The 17,089-nt window shown below is 35.9% G+C and overlaps 1 protein-coding gene across 8 annotated transcripts in view; it reads right to left on the minus strand.

The window, feature by feature from the left end:
- Positions 1-670: 670 nt before the first annotated feature.
- Positions 671-17,089, minus strand: part of CCNB1IP1 (cyclin B1 interacting protein 1) — a 32,997-nt gene continuing 16,578 nt past the window's right edge. For all 8 annotated transcript variants that reach the window (XM_082617925.1, XM_082617922.1, XM_082617918.1 and 5 more), the window contains 3 exons: positions 15,860-16,180; positions 4,863-5,196; positions 671-3,089 (listed from right to left, as the gene is read on the minus strand). In XM_082617925.1, coding sequence (XP_082474051.1) covers positions 2,887-3,089; positions 4,863-5,196; positions 15,860-16,156 — 834 coding nt within the window. In that variant the 5' untranslated portion in view covers positions 16,157-16,180 and the 3' untranslated portion in view covers positions 671-2,886. The remainder of the gene's footprint in view (positions 3,090-4,862; positions 5,197-15,859; positions 16,181-17,089) is intronic.

Genomic DNA, 17,089 nt, shown 5'->3' on the forward strand with positions numbered 1-17,089 from the left:
AGCGACATCTAGAGCTCTGGAGGCTTACCGCGCCTGAGTTTTAGAAGAAGCTGGTTTTGAGCTGGTTTTCAAAGAAGGGCGTCGCTCCAAACCTAATTAACCCAATGCCTATAGCCTCAAAGGAAATGGTCTGCAATCACTTTCGAATTCATAAACTTGTTTCTTTTCCAAATCCTGTAAACAAAATGTTCTCAGATTGAGTGCATACATATTATTGTTTCGAATCTTCCTATTTATTTATACCAAGATTATAATACCCCAAAAAAGAAAACAAGCTAAGACAGTGGATGCCTGTGTTGTTAAGTTTAAAATTTTGCAGGAGATGTAGTACAATGGTAAGGTAACTTGTCTGAATGTTTTCCAGGCCTTACAGTGATTGTCTATACATGAGGAATTTTATGATTTTGAACACACTATCCTAATAAATCTACTGTACTCGGGATGGTATTAAGAAAGCCATCACTAATACACTAATAGTATATGTATTAGTACACTAATAATGCTTATAATATTGATAGACTTTATCCCCAAGGGTATTTAAAAAAACAATGTCTCTGGAGAGGGAAATAGGGGGACTGAGAGTTGCCTAGGCAAAGAACATTCTTTTCACTGTGTACACTTTTGAATGTTTTATCATGTACATGTATTACCTATTCAAAAACAAACATAATTTTTATTAAAAATTTTTTTAATATATTTATTTATTTTTGGCTGCATTGGGTCTTCATTGCTGCACGCGGGTTTCTCTAGCCGCAGTGAGTGGGGGCTGCTCTTCGTTGCGGTGCGCGGGCTTCTCATTGCGGTGGCTTCTCTTGTTGTGGAGCACTGGCTCTAGACACACAGGCTCAGTAGTTGTGGCTCACGGGCTCTAGAGCACAGGCTCAGTAGCTGTGGCACAGGGGCTTAGTTGATACGCAGCACGTGGATCTTCTCGGACCAGGGCTCGAACCTGTGTCCCCAGGTGGACACAGGTGGATTCTTAACCTCTGTGCTACCAGGGAAGTTCCCAAACATAATTTTTACGTAAAAAAGTATTTGCTTCCACATAGACTATCTCTGAAAGAGACACAAGACACTGGGAACAGTAATTGCTTCCAGAAAGGGGAAGTGAGTGGTTGGGGAATAGGGGTGAAAGGTAGAATTTTCACTCTGTGAATCTTTTTGGTACCTTTTGAATTCATACCATATGAATGTATTAAACTCTTAAATAACTTTTTTTAAGTACCACGTAATAGTCCACCAGAGTTTTTCTTTACTTTTTAGTTTTAATTATAGCTTACTTACACTTCAAACTGATTCTGTGAACCTAACAAAGGAAGAAGCAAAGGTTCAGGGCAGAAATCATGAATGTACAAAAATTATTTCTTCAAATCACTTTTTAACAAAATTTAAAACTTCATAGAGAAGAAAAAACTTTGCAATCTATAAAATCTGTGTAATTAGCAATGAAATAGGGAGGGATGTTTTTAAGCTTTTAAGTCAAGATCTTTTTCATCCTCTTTCTCAGACACCATTTTAATTTGGGGTTCAGTAAAAAATATTTTTGAAGAGATTTTATATTCTATACCCCTAAAGAAGAAAACATTACTTGCTTGCTATTAAATTATGTAAAGCAAGGGCATTCATTTGCCTTTCTGCAATAACAAAATATAAAATCTCCTCAAATGATTTCAGTATGACTTTTATTACCTAAAAAACAATGGAATTTGGAATTTAGGGTAATTCCATTGTAGTTCCTCCCAAACCAGTAACAATAAATCATAAAATCTAAGAGGTAGAAAAGGCTTTAAGGATAATTTAATTCAATCCCTCGCTTTACAGATGTAGAAACAAAGGCCCAGGAAATTTAAACTCAAACGTGTACAACTAACAGATGGAAAAAAAAAAAAACTGGAACCTTGATGTTCTTCCTCCCCAACCAGTATACTTTCAAGTCTTGCCTCTAACAGGATGTAAAGTTACTGAAAGTGTCCTTCAAATTTCTTTCTTGGCTCTACATTTTAAATAAGTTTCCTGTGATAGTAGTCAGAAATGATCACTATTTAATAAAGAAAAACAAGGAATAAATCATCAGAAGTATATTAATTAGTATAATCTCTTGAGATCAACAACACATTGGTAAGTTTTCTGAAGTAGAAGTGCATTCCTAAATAAGTAGACCCAGGGCAACAGCTAGCAAAAGGGTAAAGAAAGTAATTTTATTCTAAAATAAATGCCAAAAAGTCAACTTTACCAATGTGAATTATTTTTAACTAGAAATAGGAACTAAACATACATGCATCAAATTGTACCTTCACTCACTGACATGAGCACACCTCCAACAAGTTAATACAGGGCAAATACATTAATATATACAAATAAATGTACACACCCAAGTAACAAGCTACAGGCTCACTCACTATTTCCTGAAACCAAAATCTTCACATAAACATACTGCCAAATGCAGCAAAAAAACAATGTAAAGGAACATACATATACATGTATGTATAAATACCAGAACCCAAAGTGACATGTAGCCATATAACATAGGTGCTTATATAGTATGTTTAAAAACATGGCCTAGTCAGAAATAGCCCAGACAGAAACAAATGGTGATCTACAAAACACCCAGTAATATTGTAAGCTTTTCACTACCAGTGAAAACTCAACAGTTCACCCTAAAATTGAGTTTAATAAAACGCTTACGCCTTAAAGAATAGAAACAGAAAAGGAAACCTGATTCTAAAGCCACCCACCACTGCCACTGAATCTCTTATAAGTTGAAAATGTGAAGACAACTTCGAAGACAATACAAACACAGAGAGGGTGGTGACTCCTATCTAAAACAAAGATTATTTACTAAATGAAATCACTGAAAGTAAACAGAGAAACATTCTGTAAGGTGAACTAAATTCTTTTTACTTTAAAGGCCCTGCTAGAGACTTGCTGCTGCTCTAATTCATTACTTGGGGAGGCAAAACTAAAAAAGCTGTTGGTGGGTTCAGGTGCTGTGGGAGAACCCACAAAAAATGGTCTGAACTGAAAATCTCCATCTCCACCACCCCGATTTCGAACTGGTGTATTGTCCAAAGGAAACTTGGAGTTGTTCCCTAGGAGAAAAATAAGGGAAGAACTTAAGCATCTATTTCCTTACAGATCTTTTGGAACAAAAAGACAAAGTCATTCAATAAATATTGTAACAGAACTCAACTCCTATGAGATGGCTAAAACATAAAGCTTGGATAAAGAAAAGGACTATGACGGTCCCCTACCCTGACCACAGTATATATACCATACCTTCTTCTGTGTGCAGTTTCCAATGATAGCCATTATCTCATCACCAAAAGTAATTTAACACAATGAAATACTTTAGTAGAGCTAGAATTTATAGTACCACAATTTCATTCATTATCTATTAATCTACATCAAAGGAATATCATATGTATTCGTGTGTGTGTGTAAACTTTTAAGAACAAATCTTTTTTTAGGACTTCCATAAACACTCTGGAAAACATATGACAACCATGAAAACCTGGCACATATTTATGACCCGAGATCAATTAGAATAGCCTTAAGAAAAATTGTACAATAGATCTAATAAAATAAGCATTTAACAACTTCCACTGAACACATCCTTGGCTTTAGTTACATAACTAAAGGAGAACGCTGACTATATCTGCTTCAAGCCAACAATGGTAGCAAGAGGTAAAAGTATTAGAAAGGTAAGTGTGCACAAAAAGAGGAACAGGTAAGAACTGGTGAAAATGAAAGAAATCGAAATAAATGTGGACAGTGACAAGGAAAAAATAAGAACACCTATAATGCCCACAAACAATAATACTTTGATTGACTAAATTATAGGATTAACTGAAAGTTAAGAAGAAACGTATTTTTGTTTTGATTCTCATATCTGATATTTTTCATCTCATTACTTCATGCCTTTTCTAGGACATCCTTCCCCACAATAAAATTCAAAAAATGAGGTTTTATAAAAATCCAGCTCAAGAATTTTTACTTTTTTGTGTGCCAAAATTTATTAATAGCATAGTAAAAACTATTGGATTCTGTTATATCAAGAGTAGTATAAAGGGGAGAACTCAGGAAGAGATATGAGATTCATTGCATCTGACAAGGCATCTAATAAGCAGAAAAGCTAGACTGTACATTTCCATGGGGCAGAAATTCTATCTGGATAATCCTTATATACTCATTGCTTAAGATTATGCCTAGTAGCCTGGCACATGAATCATGTTTGGTAAATATTTGATGAATGTCTGAATGAATAAACAGAAGAACAAACAAACCAAACAACCAAAAATAACTTAAGAACTGTACAATCAGTATTGTCATGTGAAAGAAACTAAAACATGGCCTTCTCAGAGGATAGCAAATACTTAAGAGTGTGGGCTCTGAAGATAGCTCTGTGACCTTGACCAATTTACTTAAACTTTCTGTTCCTCAGTTTTCTCATTTGTAAAATAGGGATGATGATAATAACACCTACCTCATAAAGTTTTGAAAATAACACAAATACATGTAAGGTTATAATAGTCTCTAGCACTTAGTAAGGAATCATTAAATGGCAGCTAATATTATTATTATTACTGCAACTAAATAGCTTTTCATCTGAAGTGGCAATTTGCAACTTTAATTTTGGAATTATTTACTCTCTGTTCAAATAAATTGAAGATGTAACTTAAATGTAAGCAAATAAAATAGATAAAAGTAATGATGGGCAGGTTGACATGCAGATGAAGAACTTAGAGCCTACTACTACTCTAGGTCTCTGGAGTCTCCACTAACTGCTTGGAATTATGCAAGGCACAGTGTGAAAAATCACTGATTTAAAGAACAGATATTGGATATTACATGTCATTTCTTACCTAATGGGAAGCCAAAAACACCAGACTGTGCAATCATAGATGGTTCAAGGGTACCATCTTGGTTAGCAATAGTGATATTTCGTAGCCTAAGGCTATCATAAAGGCCTTGGAGCTTTTGATACTGGCGATTTCTCTCCATAAGTTTCTCAGAGATGTCACTGAACTTTTTCTTGTATTCTTCTAGCACTTTCTTCATGGAAGTGACCTCCCCTTTCATAGAGGTCAATTCTATATCCTTGCTCTGTATTTGCTGAGTATATATCTTCTCCAACTGTTTCAGATGGCCCTCAGCCTTGCTGAAATTGTATTCTTGATAGAGACGCTCCTGGTGTACCTGTCCCAAGACAGAAAAGAAAGATTTAAGGTAATAAATGCAAAGTTGTATATTTTAACTTTATATTGATACAAACACAGAAAGAAAAGAAAGACACACATACTGAGATGTTATTACTTTAAAGTTTAGAACGAGGTTAAGAAGCAATTAGGATGTACAATAGGATGGTTATTATAGAAAATAATATGCCATGTCACTAAATGCATAGAAAAAAAATTTGGAGGAATATTCTCAAACCACTACCAGACTACCAAAAAGTATTTGTTTAACCTTAACATGTGACATGTAGCCCAAAGGTTTCTAATATATAATACTATATTTCAAGTAATCCATAGTGTGGATAACAGATTATAAGATAGCCCCCAATTATCCCTGCCTCCTAGTACTTACATCCTCCCCTTGAGTGTGGACAGGACCTGTGATTAGAATACAGGAAAAATGACAGGATATGGCTTCATCAGTACATTACATAAGATTATAGCGTTTGTCTTACTAGCACACTCTCTCTCTCTCTTGCTGGATTTGTGGAAGCAAGAGGCCAAATTGGAAAGGCCAACAGGCAAGTAACTAAGAGCAGCCTCTGGGCAATAGCCAGCAAAATACTGAGGTCACAGTGACTTTAAGCATAGACTTTACAACCTTCACAAAAATTAACTTGAAACTGATTACATATCTACATGTAAAACACCAAAACCATAAAATTCCTATAAGTTAACATAGGAGAAAATCTAAACGACCTTGGGTTTGGTGGTGACTTTTTAGATAAAATACCAAAGGCACAATCTATAAAAGAAATAACTGACAAGCTAGACTTCATTAAAATTAAAAATTTCTGTTCTGCAAAAGACAATGTCAAGAGAATAAAAAGACAAGCCACAGACTAAGAGAAAATATTTGCAAAAGACACATCTGATAAGGTATGTCCAAAATATTTTCAAAAGACACATCTCATTAAGAACTCTTAAAACTCAACAATAAGAAAACAACCCAATTTTAAAAAATAGGCCAAAGACCTTAATAGACACTTCACCAAAGAAGATATACAGATGACAAAAAAGCATATGAAAAGATGCTCCACATCATATGTAATCAGGGAAATGTAAATTAAAACAATGAGATACGACCACATACCTATTAGAATGACACAAATTCAGAACACTAACAACCCCAAATGCTGTCAAGATGTAGAGCAAAAGGAACTTTTTTATTGCTGGTAGGAATGCAAAATGTTATCACCACTTAGGAAGATAGTTTGGCAGTTTCTTACAAAAGTAAACATACTCTTGCCATACAATCCAGCAATTGTGCTCTTTAGTATTTACCCAAAGGAGCTGAAAATGTATGTTCTGCATACAGATATGTTTAGCAGTTTTATTCATAATTACCAAAAGATGGAAGCGATCAAGATGTCCTTTAGCAAGTGAATGGATAAATCTAACAATGGAATTCAATTCAACACTAAAAAGAAATGTACACTATCAAGCCATGAAAAAACATGGAGGAAACAAATTCATATTAGTAAGGGAAAGAAGCCAATATGAAAAGGCTACAAACTGTATTATTCCAATTATATGACAGTCTGGAAAAGGCAAAACTGTGGAGACAGTAAAACTATCAGTGGTTGCCAGGAGTTGGTGGTAAGGAGAGATGAACAGGTGGTGCACAGAGGATTTTTAGGGCAGTGAAGCTACTCTGTATGACACCGTCATAGTGCATACACATCATTATATATTTGTCCAAACTCATGGAATGTACAACCCAAAGAGAGAATCCTAATATAAACAATGGACTTTGGTGGGAGATAGTGATGTGTCAATGTAAGTTCATCATTTGTAACAAATGTACCACTCTGGTGGGGGATGTTGATAACGGGGAGGCTGTGCATGTGTGGGGACAGGGCATATAGGAAAACTCTGCACCTTCCTCTCAAATTTGCTGTGAACCTAAAACTGCTTTAAAAATAAAGTCCATTAAAGAGAATAAAAACGAGGCCCTCAGTCTGATAGTTCATTAGAAAGTGAATGCTGCCAACAACCACATGAGCTTCGAAGCAGATCCTTCTCCAGTCAAGATTCAGATGAAACTGCAGCCCTTGTCAACACCTTGACTGCAGTCTTGTGAGACCCTGAGCAGAATCCATGCGTAGACTCTTGATCCACAGAAACTGAGATAATAAACGTGTGTTGTTTTTAGGCCACTAAATTTGCTTTTTAAGCCACTAAACTTGTTATACATCAATAGACAACTACTACACACAGAAACCAATTTTGGCTTATCTTTGGATTCACTGTCCTTTACATATTGACAGAAAGTGAAATATGACCACTCTTTTTTTTAACCATTTTTTAATTTGCCCATTCTATATAGTTTGATGTAACTCTACCAAGTCTGGGTTACCTGTCCCTATAATGTGGTCCCATAGCACTTTCTACTTCCCTTATCATTATCGGCATGAAAAACGTGTTGTAAATGTCTGGGTTTTTTCTTTATCTTTATCGCCACTAAACTGTAGCTTCCTTGAAGCTCCTTATATATTGTTCATTACTGTATACCTAGCACCTAAGATGGTGCATGAGATATAAGTGTTTCCTGGCATTCAAAAAACTATATGTTGAATATATATATATATATATATATATATATATATATATATATATATATATATATATATATAAAATGACTAATAGGAAAAAAGTGAATAAATGAAGTAGAGAAAAATCATTTCTGGCTACTAATTCATTCACTGGTTTCCACCACATCTGAAAAGATGAGAACAATACAACATGTTCGGCATGCGTGTTCCCCCTCCCTGCGAGCAGCTGAGAGGAGTTGTGTCTCCTCAGGCACCGCTGAGACGCCGGCTCAGCGTCTCTGCTGACAGGAATTCAGTCTCCTTAGGACTCGCTGGGGTTTCGGTTTCAGGACGACGCAGGGCTGTGTCCACGGAAGCTGAGTTTCCTAAGGACCCAGGCGACGCCGGGAGGAAAAGGTCATCCACAGAACCCAAGACCTAGTGGCTCCTAATATTATCTCCCACGGTGCCTCTCATTACCATGTGGACAAAGTGAATAGCATCACCACTTTGCTTGAATTTGGTCTGGGATAAACTCGAGTTGACCTGGTAGTCTGTATACGGAGGGTGATATTCGACATTTAAGGATGTTGAAGGTCATGCCCACCAGAAAGACAAGATCCAGCCTCATCCACCAGAACACAGGCACTAGTACCCTCCACCAGGAAGCCTACACAACCCACTAAACCAACCTTAGCCACTGGGGACAGACACCAAAAACAACGGGAACTACGAACCTGCAGCCTGCAAAAAGGAGACCCCAAACACAGTAACATAAGCAAAATGAGAAGACAGAAAAACACACAGCAGGAGAAGGAGCAAGATAAAAACCCACCAGACCTAACAAATGAAGAGATAATAGGCAGTCTACCTGAAAAAGAATTCAGAATAATGATGGTAAAGATGATCCAAGATTCTATTTCCCAGATCCAAAATCTTGGAAATAGAATAGACAAAATGCAAGAAACAGTTAACAAGGACCTAGAAGAACTAAAGATGAATCAAGCATCGATTAAAAACACAATAAATGAAATGAAAAATACTCTAGATGGGATCAATAGCAGAATAACTGAGGCAGAAGAACGGATAAGTGAGGTGGAAGATAAAATAGTAGAAATAACTGCTGCAGAGCAAAATAAAGAAAAAAGAATGAAAAGAACCAAGGACAGTCTCAGAGACCTCTGGGACAACATTAAACGCACCAACATTCGAATTATAGGGGTTCCAGAAGAAGAAGAGAAAAAGAAAGGGACTGAGAAAATATTTGAAGAGATTATAGTTGAAAACTTCCCTAACATGGGAAAGGAAATAGTTAATCAAGTCCAGGAGGCACGGAGAGTCCCATACAGAATAAATCCAAGGAGAAATATGCCAAGACACATATTAATCAAACTGTCAAAAATTAAACACAAAGAAATCATATTAAAAGCAGCAAGGCAAAAACAACAAATAACACACAAGGGAATCCCCATCAGGATAACAGCTGATCTCTCAGCAGAAACTCTACACGCCAGAAGGGAGTGGCAGGACATAATTAAAGTGATGAAAGAGAAAAACCTGCAACCAAGATTACTCTACCCAGCAAGGATCTCATTCAGATTTGATGGAGAAATTAAAACGTTTACAGACAAGCAAAAGCTGAGAGAGTTCAGCACCACCAAACCAGCTTTACAACAAATGCTAAAGGAACTTCTCTAGGCAAGAAACACAACAGAAGTAAAAGACCTACAATAACGAACCCAAAACAATTAAGAAAATGGGAATAGGAACATACATATCGATAATTACCTTAAATGTAAATGGACTAAATGCTCCCACCAAAAGACACAGATTGGCTGAATGGATACAAAAACAAGACCCAGATATATGCTGTCTACAAGAGACCCACTTCAGACCTAGAGACACATACAGACTGAAAGTAAGGGGATGGAAAAAGATATTCCATGCAAATGGAAACCAAAAGAAAGCTGGAGTAGCAATTCTCATATCAGACAAAATAGACTTTAAAATAAAGACTACTAGAAGAGACAAAGAAGGACACTACATAATGATCAAGGGATCGATCCAAGAAGAAGATATAACAATTGTAAATATTTATGCACCAAACATAGGAGCACCTCAATACATAAGGCAAATACTAACAGCCATAAAAGGAGAAATCGACAGTAACACAATCATACTAGGGGACTTTAACACCCCACTTTCACCAATGGACAGATCTTCCAAAATGAAAATAAATAAGGAAACACAAGCTTTAAATGATACATTAAACAAGATGGACTTAATTGATATTTATAGGACATTCCATCCAAAAATAACAGAATACACATTTTTCTCAAGTGCTCATGGAACATTCTCCAGGATAGATCACATCTTGTGTCACAAATCAAGCCTTGGTAAATTTAAGAAAATTGAAATTGTATCAAGTATCTTTTCTGACCACAATGCTATGAGACTAGATATCAATTACAGGAAAAGAGCTGTAAAAAATACAAACACATGGAGGCTAAACAATACACTACTGAATAACGAAGTGATAACTGAAGAAATCAAAGAGGAAATTTAAAAATACCTAGAAACAAATGACAATGGAGACACGACGACCCAAAACCTATGGGATGCAGCAAAAGCAGTTCTAAGAGGGAAGTTTATAGCAATACAATCCCACCTTAAGAAACAGGAAACATCTCGAATAAACAACCTAACCTTGCACCTAAAGCAATTAGAGAAAGAAGAACAAAAACATCCCAAAGTTAGCAGAAGGAAAGAAATCATAAAAATCAGATCAGAAATAAATGAAAAAGAAATGAAGGAAACGATAGCAAAGATCAATAAAACTAAAAGCTGGTTCTTTGAGAAGATAAACAAAATTGATAAACCATTAGCCAGACTCATCAAGAAAAGAAGGGAGAAGACTCAAATCAATAGAATTAGAAATGAAAAAGGAGAAGTAACAACTGACACTGCAGAAATACAAAAGATCATGAGAGATTACTATAAGCAACTCTATGCCAATAAAATGGACAACCTGGAAGAGATGGACAAATTCTTAGAAATGCACAACCTGCCAAGACTGACTCAGGAAGAAATAGAAAATATGAATAGACCAATCACAAGCACTGAAATTGAAACTGTGATTAAAAATCTTCCATCAAACAAAAGCCCAGGACCAGATGGCTTCACAGGCGAATTCTATCAAACATTTAGAGAAGAGCTAACACCCATCCTTCTCAAACTCTTCCAAACAATATCAGAGGAAGGAACACTCCCAAACTCATTCTACGAGGCCACCATCACCTTGATACCAAAACCAGGCAAGGATGTCACAAAGAAAGAAAACTACAGGCCAATATCACTGATGAACATAGATGCAAAAATCCTCAACAAAATACTAGCAAACAGAATCCAACAGCACATTAAAAGGATCATACACCATGATCAAGTGGGGTTTATTCCAGGAATGCAAGGATTCTTCAATATACGCAAATCAATCAATGTGATACACCATATTAACAAGCTGAAGGAGAAAAACCATATGATCATCTCAATAGATGCAGAGAAAGCTTTCGACAAAATTCAACACCCATTTATGATAAAAGCCCTGCAGAAAGTAGGCATAGAGGGAACTTTCCTCAACATAATAAAGGCCATATATGACAAACCCACAGCCAACATTGTCCTCAATGGTGAAAAACTGAAACCATTTCCACTAAGATCAGGAACAAGACAAGGCTGCCCACTCTCACCACTCTTATTCAACATAGTTTTGGAAGTTTTAGCCACAGCAATCAGAGAAGAAAAGGAAATAAAAGGAATCCAAATTGGAAAAGAAGAAGTAAAGCTGTCACTGTTTGCAGATGACATGATACTATACATAGAGAATCCTAAAGATGCTACCAAAAAACTACTAGAGCTAATCAATGAATTTGGTAAAGTAGCAGGATACAAAATTAATGTACAGAAATCTCTGGCATTCCTGTACACTAATGATGAAAAATCTGAAAATGAAATCAAGAAAACACTCCCATTTACCATTGCAACAAAAAGAATAAAATATCTAGGAATAAACCTACCTAAGGAGACAAAAGACCTGTTTGCAGAAAATTATAAGACACTGATGAAAGAAATTAAAGATGATACAAATAGATGGAGAGATATACTATGCTCCTGGATTGGAAGAATCAATATTGTGAAAATGACTCTACTACCCAAAGCAATCTACAGATTCAATGCAATCCCTATCAAACTACCACTGGCATTTTTCACAGAACTAGAACAAAAAATTTCAAAATTTGTTTGGAAAAACAAAAGACCCCGAATAGCCAAAGCAATCTTGAGAACGAAAAACAGAGCTGGAGGAATCAGACTCCATGACTTCAGAGTATACTACAAAGCTACAGTAATCAAGACAGTGTGGTACTGGCATAAAAACAGAAAGATAGATCAGTGGATCAGGATAGAAAGCCCAGAGATAAACCCACGCACATATGGCCAACTTATCTTTGATAAAGGAGGCAGGAATGTACAGTGGAGAAAGGACAGCCTCTTCAATAAGTGGTGCTGGGAAAACTGGACAGGGACATGTAAAAGTTTGAGATTAGATCATTCCCTAACACCATACACAAAAATAAGCTCAAAATGGATTAAAGACCTAAATGTAAGGCCAGACACTATCAAACTCTTAGAGGAAAACATAGGTAGAACACTCTATGACATAAATCACAGCAAGATCCTTTTGGACCCACCTCCTAGAGAAATGGAAATAAAAACAAAGATAAACACATGGGACCTAATGAAACTTCAAAGCTTTTGCACAGCAAAGGAAACCATAAACAAGACCAAAAGACAACCCTCAGAATGGGAGAAAATATTTGCAAATGAAGCAACTGACAAAGGATTAATCTCCAAAATTTATAAACAGCTCATGCAGCTCAATAGCAAAAAAACAAACAACCCAATCCAAAAATGGGCAGAAGACTTAAATAGGCATTTCTCCAAAGATATACAGACTTCCAACAAACACATGAAAGAATGCTCAACATCATTAATCATTAGAGAAATGCAAATCAAAACTACAATGAGATATCATCTCACACCAGTCAGAATGGCCATCATCAAGAAATCTAGAAACAATAAATGCTGGAGAGGGTGTGGAGAAAAGGGAACACTCTTGCACTGCTGGTGGGAATGTGAATTGGTACAGCCGCTATGGAGAACGGTATGGAGGTTCCTTAAAAAACTAAAAATAGAACTACCATATGACCCAGCAATCCCACTACTAGGCATATACCCTGAGAAAACCATAATTCCAAAAGAGACATGTACCAAAATGTTCATTGCAGCTCTATTCACAATAGCCCGGAGCTGGAAACAACCTAAGTGTCCATCATCGGATGAATGGATAAAGAAGATGTGGCACATATATACAATGGAATATTACTCAGCCATAAAAAGAAACGAAACTGAGCTATTTGTAATGAGGTGGATAGACCTAGAGTCTGTCATACAGAGTGAAGTAAGTCAGAAAGAGAAAGACAAATACCGTATGCTAACACATATATACGGAATTAAAAAAAAAAATGTCATGAAGGACCTAGGGGTAAAACGGGAATAAAGACACAGACCTACTTGAGAATGGACTTGTGGATATGGGGAGGGGGAAGGGTAAGCTGTGACAAAGCGAAAGAGAGGCATGGACATATATACACTACCAAACGTAAGGTAGATAGATAGTGGGAAGCAGCTGCAGAGCAAAGGGAGATCAGCTCGGTGCTTTGTGACTGCCTGGAGGGGTGGGATGGGGAGGGTGGGAGGGTGGGAGATGCATGAGGGAAGGGATGTGGGAACAGATGTATATGTATGACTGATTCACTTTGTTATAAAGCAGAAACTAATAAAAAGAAAAAAAAATACAACATGTTCATGTTCAATCAATACTACCCCCTCCAAATTGGAATCTACTTTAAGACAGAATGTCTATTCATTCAGTCAATAAGTATTTACTGAGACTTAAGACCAGTAATGATGGTCACTGAGGACCCAGAGAAATACAGGAATCAAAACTTGACCTAAAGAGCTCTCCTAACTAGAGAAGATGAACAAATATATAAATAATTACAATACAGGATAAATAATACAACAAAGGTAAGCATAAGAAGATACAGGGTCATGTAAGAGGAACACCTTACCTAGAAAAATATAATGATAATATTTACTTGACAGATGACAAATAGAACCTTTAAGAAGCATTATTATAAATGCATATACAAGATATAACAATATACTCAAGGACATGATAAAAGTTCTCCACAGGAAGGCCTTTCTAAGAAGAAGCCAAAGGCAGAAATCAAAAAGGGAAAGAAATAAGTATGTGAATTTGAAGATAAAAATGCTCATCACAGCATTTTTTAGAATAACTTACAAACAAATTATGATACAATCCAATCATTAAAATTATGATTACATCAAATACACAAAAATTTTTAACTCTGTATGTCAACAAAATCAATGAAGACTAATAAAAAATAAGTGGAAAAAAATTTCTAGCAACATCTGAGTTAAGTATATGTATAGATAGAATTCTTTCTAATCAGTAGGGAAAAAACTACAGCAACTAAAAAAACAAACTGAAACAGGCAATTAATAAAAGAAAAATACATTAAAAATACAAGAAAATGTGTTCATCTAAAAGTCATCCAAGAAATGAATATTCAGAGAGCAATAAGATTCTATTTTACCCATATCTAACTGGTGAGTAGAAAGTATGGAGAACAAGCACCCTCCTACACTTCTTAAGGGAACACAAATTGACATGATCTAACTGGTGGGCAACTTAAAAATACTACAATTTTTAAAACTTTGACATGTTTAAATCCACTTTCAGGAATTTAAACTTAGCAAAATATTAAGGATATGAATTTAATGATACCTGCTCATCACAGCATTTTTAATAATGGAAATAAATTATGATATATTATGACCATTAAAATTATGATTATAGAATGGTTAATTTTTAAATATTTAATAAAATACTCATAACAGGCATAATATATTATCAATTTACCTGGCCACTGAAACAGTGTCTGTGGTATTACCCTATTTTTGTACAGACAAAATATATATATTATTTTGCCTATATACAAAATATATAGACCTTATTTATTTATTTATTTATTTATTTATTTATACGCAGAAAAAGTCTAGTAGGGACTTCCCTGGTGGTCCAGCGGTTAAGACTCCACACTCCCAATGCAGGGGGCCCGGGCCCAGGGAATTAGATCCCGCATGCCACAACTTAAAGAGCCTGCATGCCACAACTAAAGAGCTCACATGGGGCTCCCCTGGTGGCACAGTGATTAAGAATCTGCCTACCAATGCAGGGAACACAGGTTCGAGCCCTGATCCAGGAAGATCCCACATGCCACGGAGCAACTAAGCCCGTGTGCCACAACTACTGAGCCTGTGCGCCGCAACTACCGAGCCGACGTGCCACAACTACTGAAGCCCACGCACCTAGAGCCTGTGCTCCACAACAAGAGAAGCCACTGCAATGAGAAGCCCGCGCATTGCAACAAAGAGTTGCCCCTGCTCGCCACAACTAGAGAAAGCCGTGCGCAGCAAAGAGCCAACGCAGTCAAAAATAAATAAATTAAATAAATAAATTTTTTAAAAATAAATAAATAAAAAATAAAGATCCCGCATGCTGCAATGAAGATCCTGAATGCAGGAATGAAGATCCCGAGTGCCGCAACTAAGACCCAGAGTAGCCAAATAAGTAAATAAATAAATATTTTAAAAAGAGAGAGAGAGAGAGAGAGAACACAAAAAAGGAAAAAGTCTAGCAATACACAAACAAAAATATATCAACACTGGTTATCTCTGAGTGATGGAATTATGGATGGTTTTTAATTTTCTTCCTTTTGGATTTTCAACAATAAACATATTACTTTTGAAAAAAAGAAAATTTATTAAAAATAAGGTTTTCCATACATTCATTAAAAAATAAATACAAACACAGCGAAGGAAAAACATTAGAAGCTTTCACATGTGCCTCAAATCATACCCTCCAGAGAAACTAGCCTAAGCACTAACCTGATACGTCCAGAAGGCCAGTGCTCGGGAGCTAATGTCCAACACAATCTCTGGTCGAAGTCCCGCCAATACCATGGCTTTATATTCCTCTGATGGACTGAGCTCTGTGCGGACAATATCTAGCTTTCCAGAAAGAGTACTGTTGCAGGCAGGGCAGATAGCTGGTGAACGACTAAACTCACCACTGCCATGCTGATCACAGAATATATGAGAGCAGGCAGTGACCCATGCATAACCAGAGAGTTTGATGCGACACTTGCGATAGTTACAAAGCAGCATGTCTTCACACAAAGACATAATAGATAATAAGGTTTCCAGATGCTGAAAAGAATCCAAAAAAGGGGTAAATGAAAAAGTCAAATTGCAGTAAAATTAAATAAATAGATAAGTAAAACGTTTTTATTCTATTAAGACAAAATAATGTACCTTTTATTAGGCTTTTGTATTTATTATAATAAATATATAATATTGATTTCAGTCACCCAACAATACTGGGTTCCTTCTTTGTGCAAACCACTACCAAGGCCATGAAAAAACTTTTTAAGGAAAAAGTTAAAGACACAGGTGGTTCCACATCTTACTTACAAGTCAAAAATAATATGTTCATGGAAAAAAGAGGTTTAGGAACATTTACAATGTACAAACAAATAAAAATTAAATTAGTGCTTTTGCCATTCCTCAATACCTAAACAAAAATCCAAATTTATTACCCATTCATAGTTCGCTAGAATATTTTAGTATCCCTTCTCACACTTGGCAGATATAAAAGTCCAGGCACTGATTTCAGGCATTCTTTAATGCAAAGTATTTTAAGTTATGTTTTTAGGTTTTCCTATATGCTGATTCCTCAGATTCTTTACTTGTGCTGCCTTGACTAAAAAAAGAGTAGTAATCTGATAGTATTAAATGGAAACTAACCTAATTCATCCAAGTAGTTGACATTATGAAGCCCGAAAATCTATATAAAAGCAGATTTTATCACCAATTAAACAACTCACCTAGAATGCTGCGCTTCTATTTCAAACACTTGAAAAACCATATAAATACAAGTTATTTTTCAATATAGTGTTCACTGTTACTGGAGTTTTACTAATCCAAACTAGGCAGCAGTATTCTGAATATACCAAAATTAGTCATATGTTGTATAAAATAATAGTAACACACCAATTATACACCAAGGGAAAATGGTCACATTTATGAACTGATAAATTCCGTCAAGAATGTTGCCTT

The sequence above is a fragment of the Mesoplodon mirus genome (genome assembly GCF_964341445.2).
Source record: "Mesoplodon mirus genome assembly, chromosome: 4".
Classification (NCBI taxonomy): Eukaryota; Metazoa; Chordata; class Mammalia; order Artiodactyla; family Ziphiidae; genus Mesoplodon; species Mesoplodon mirus.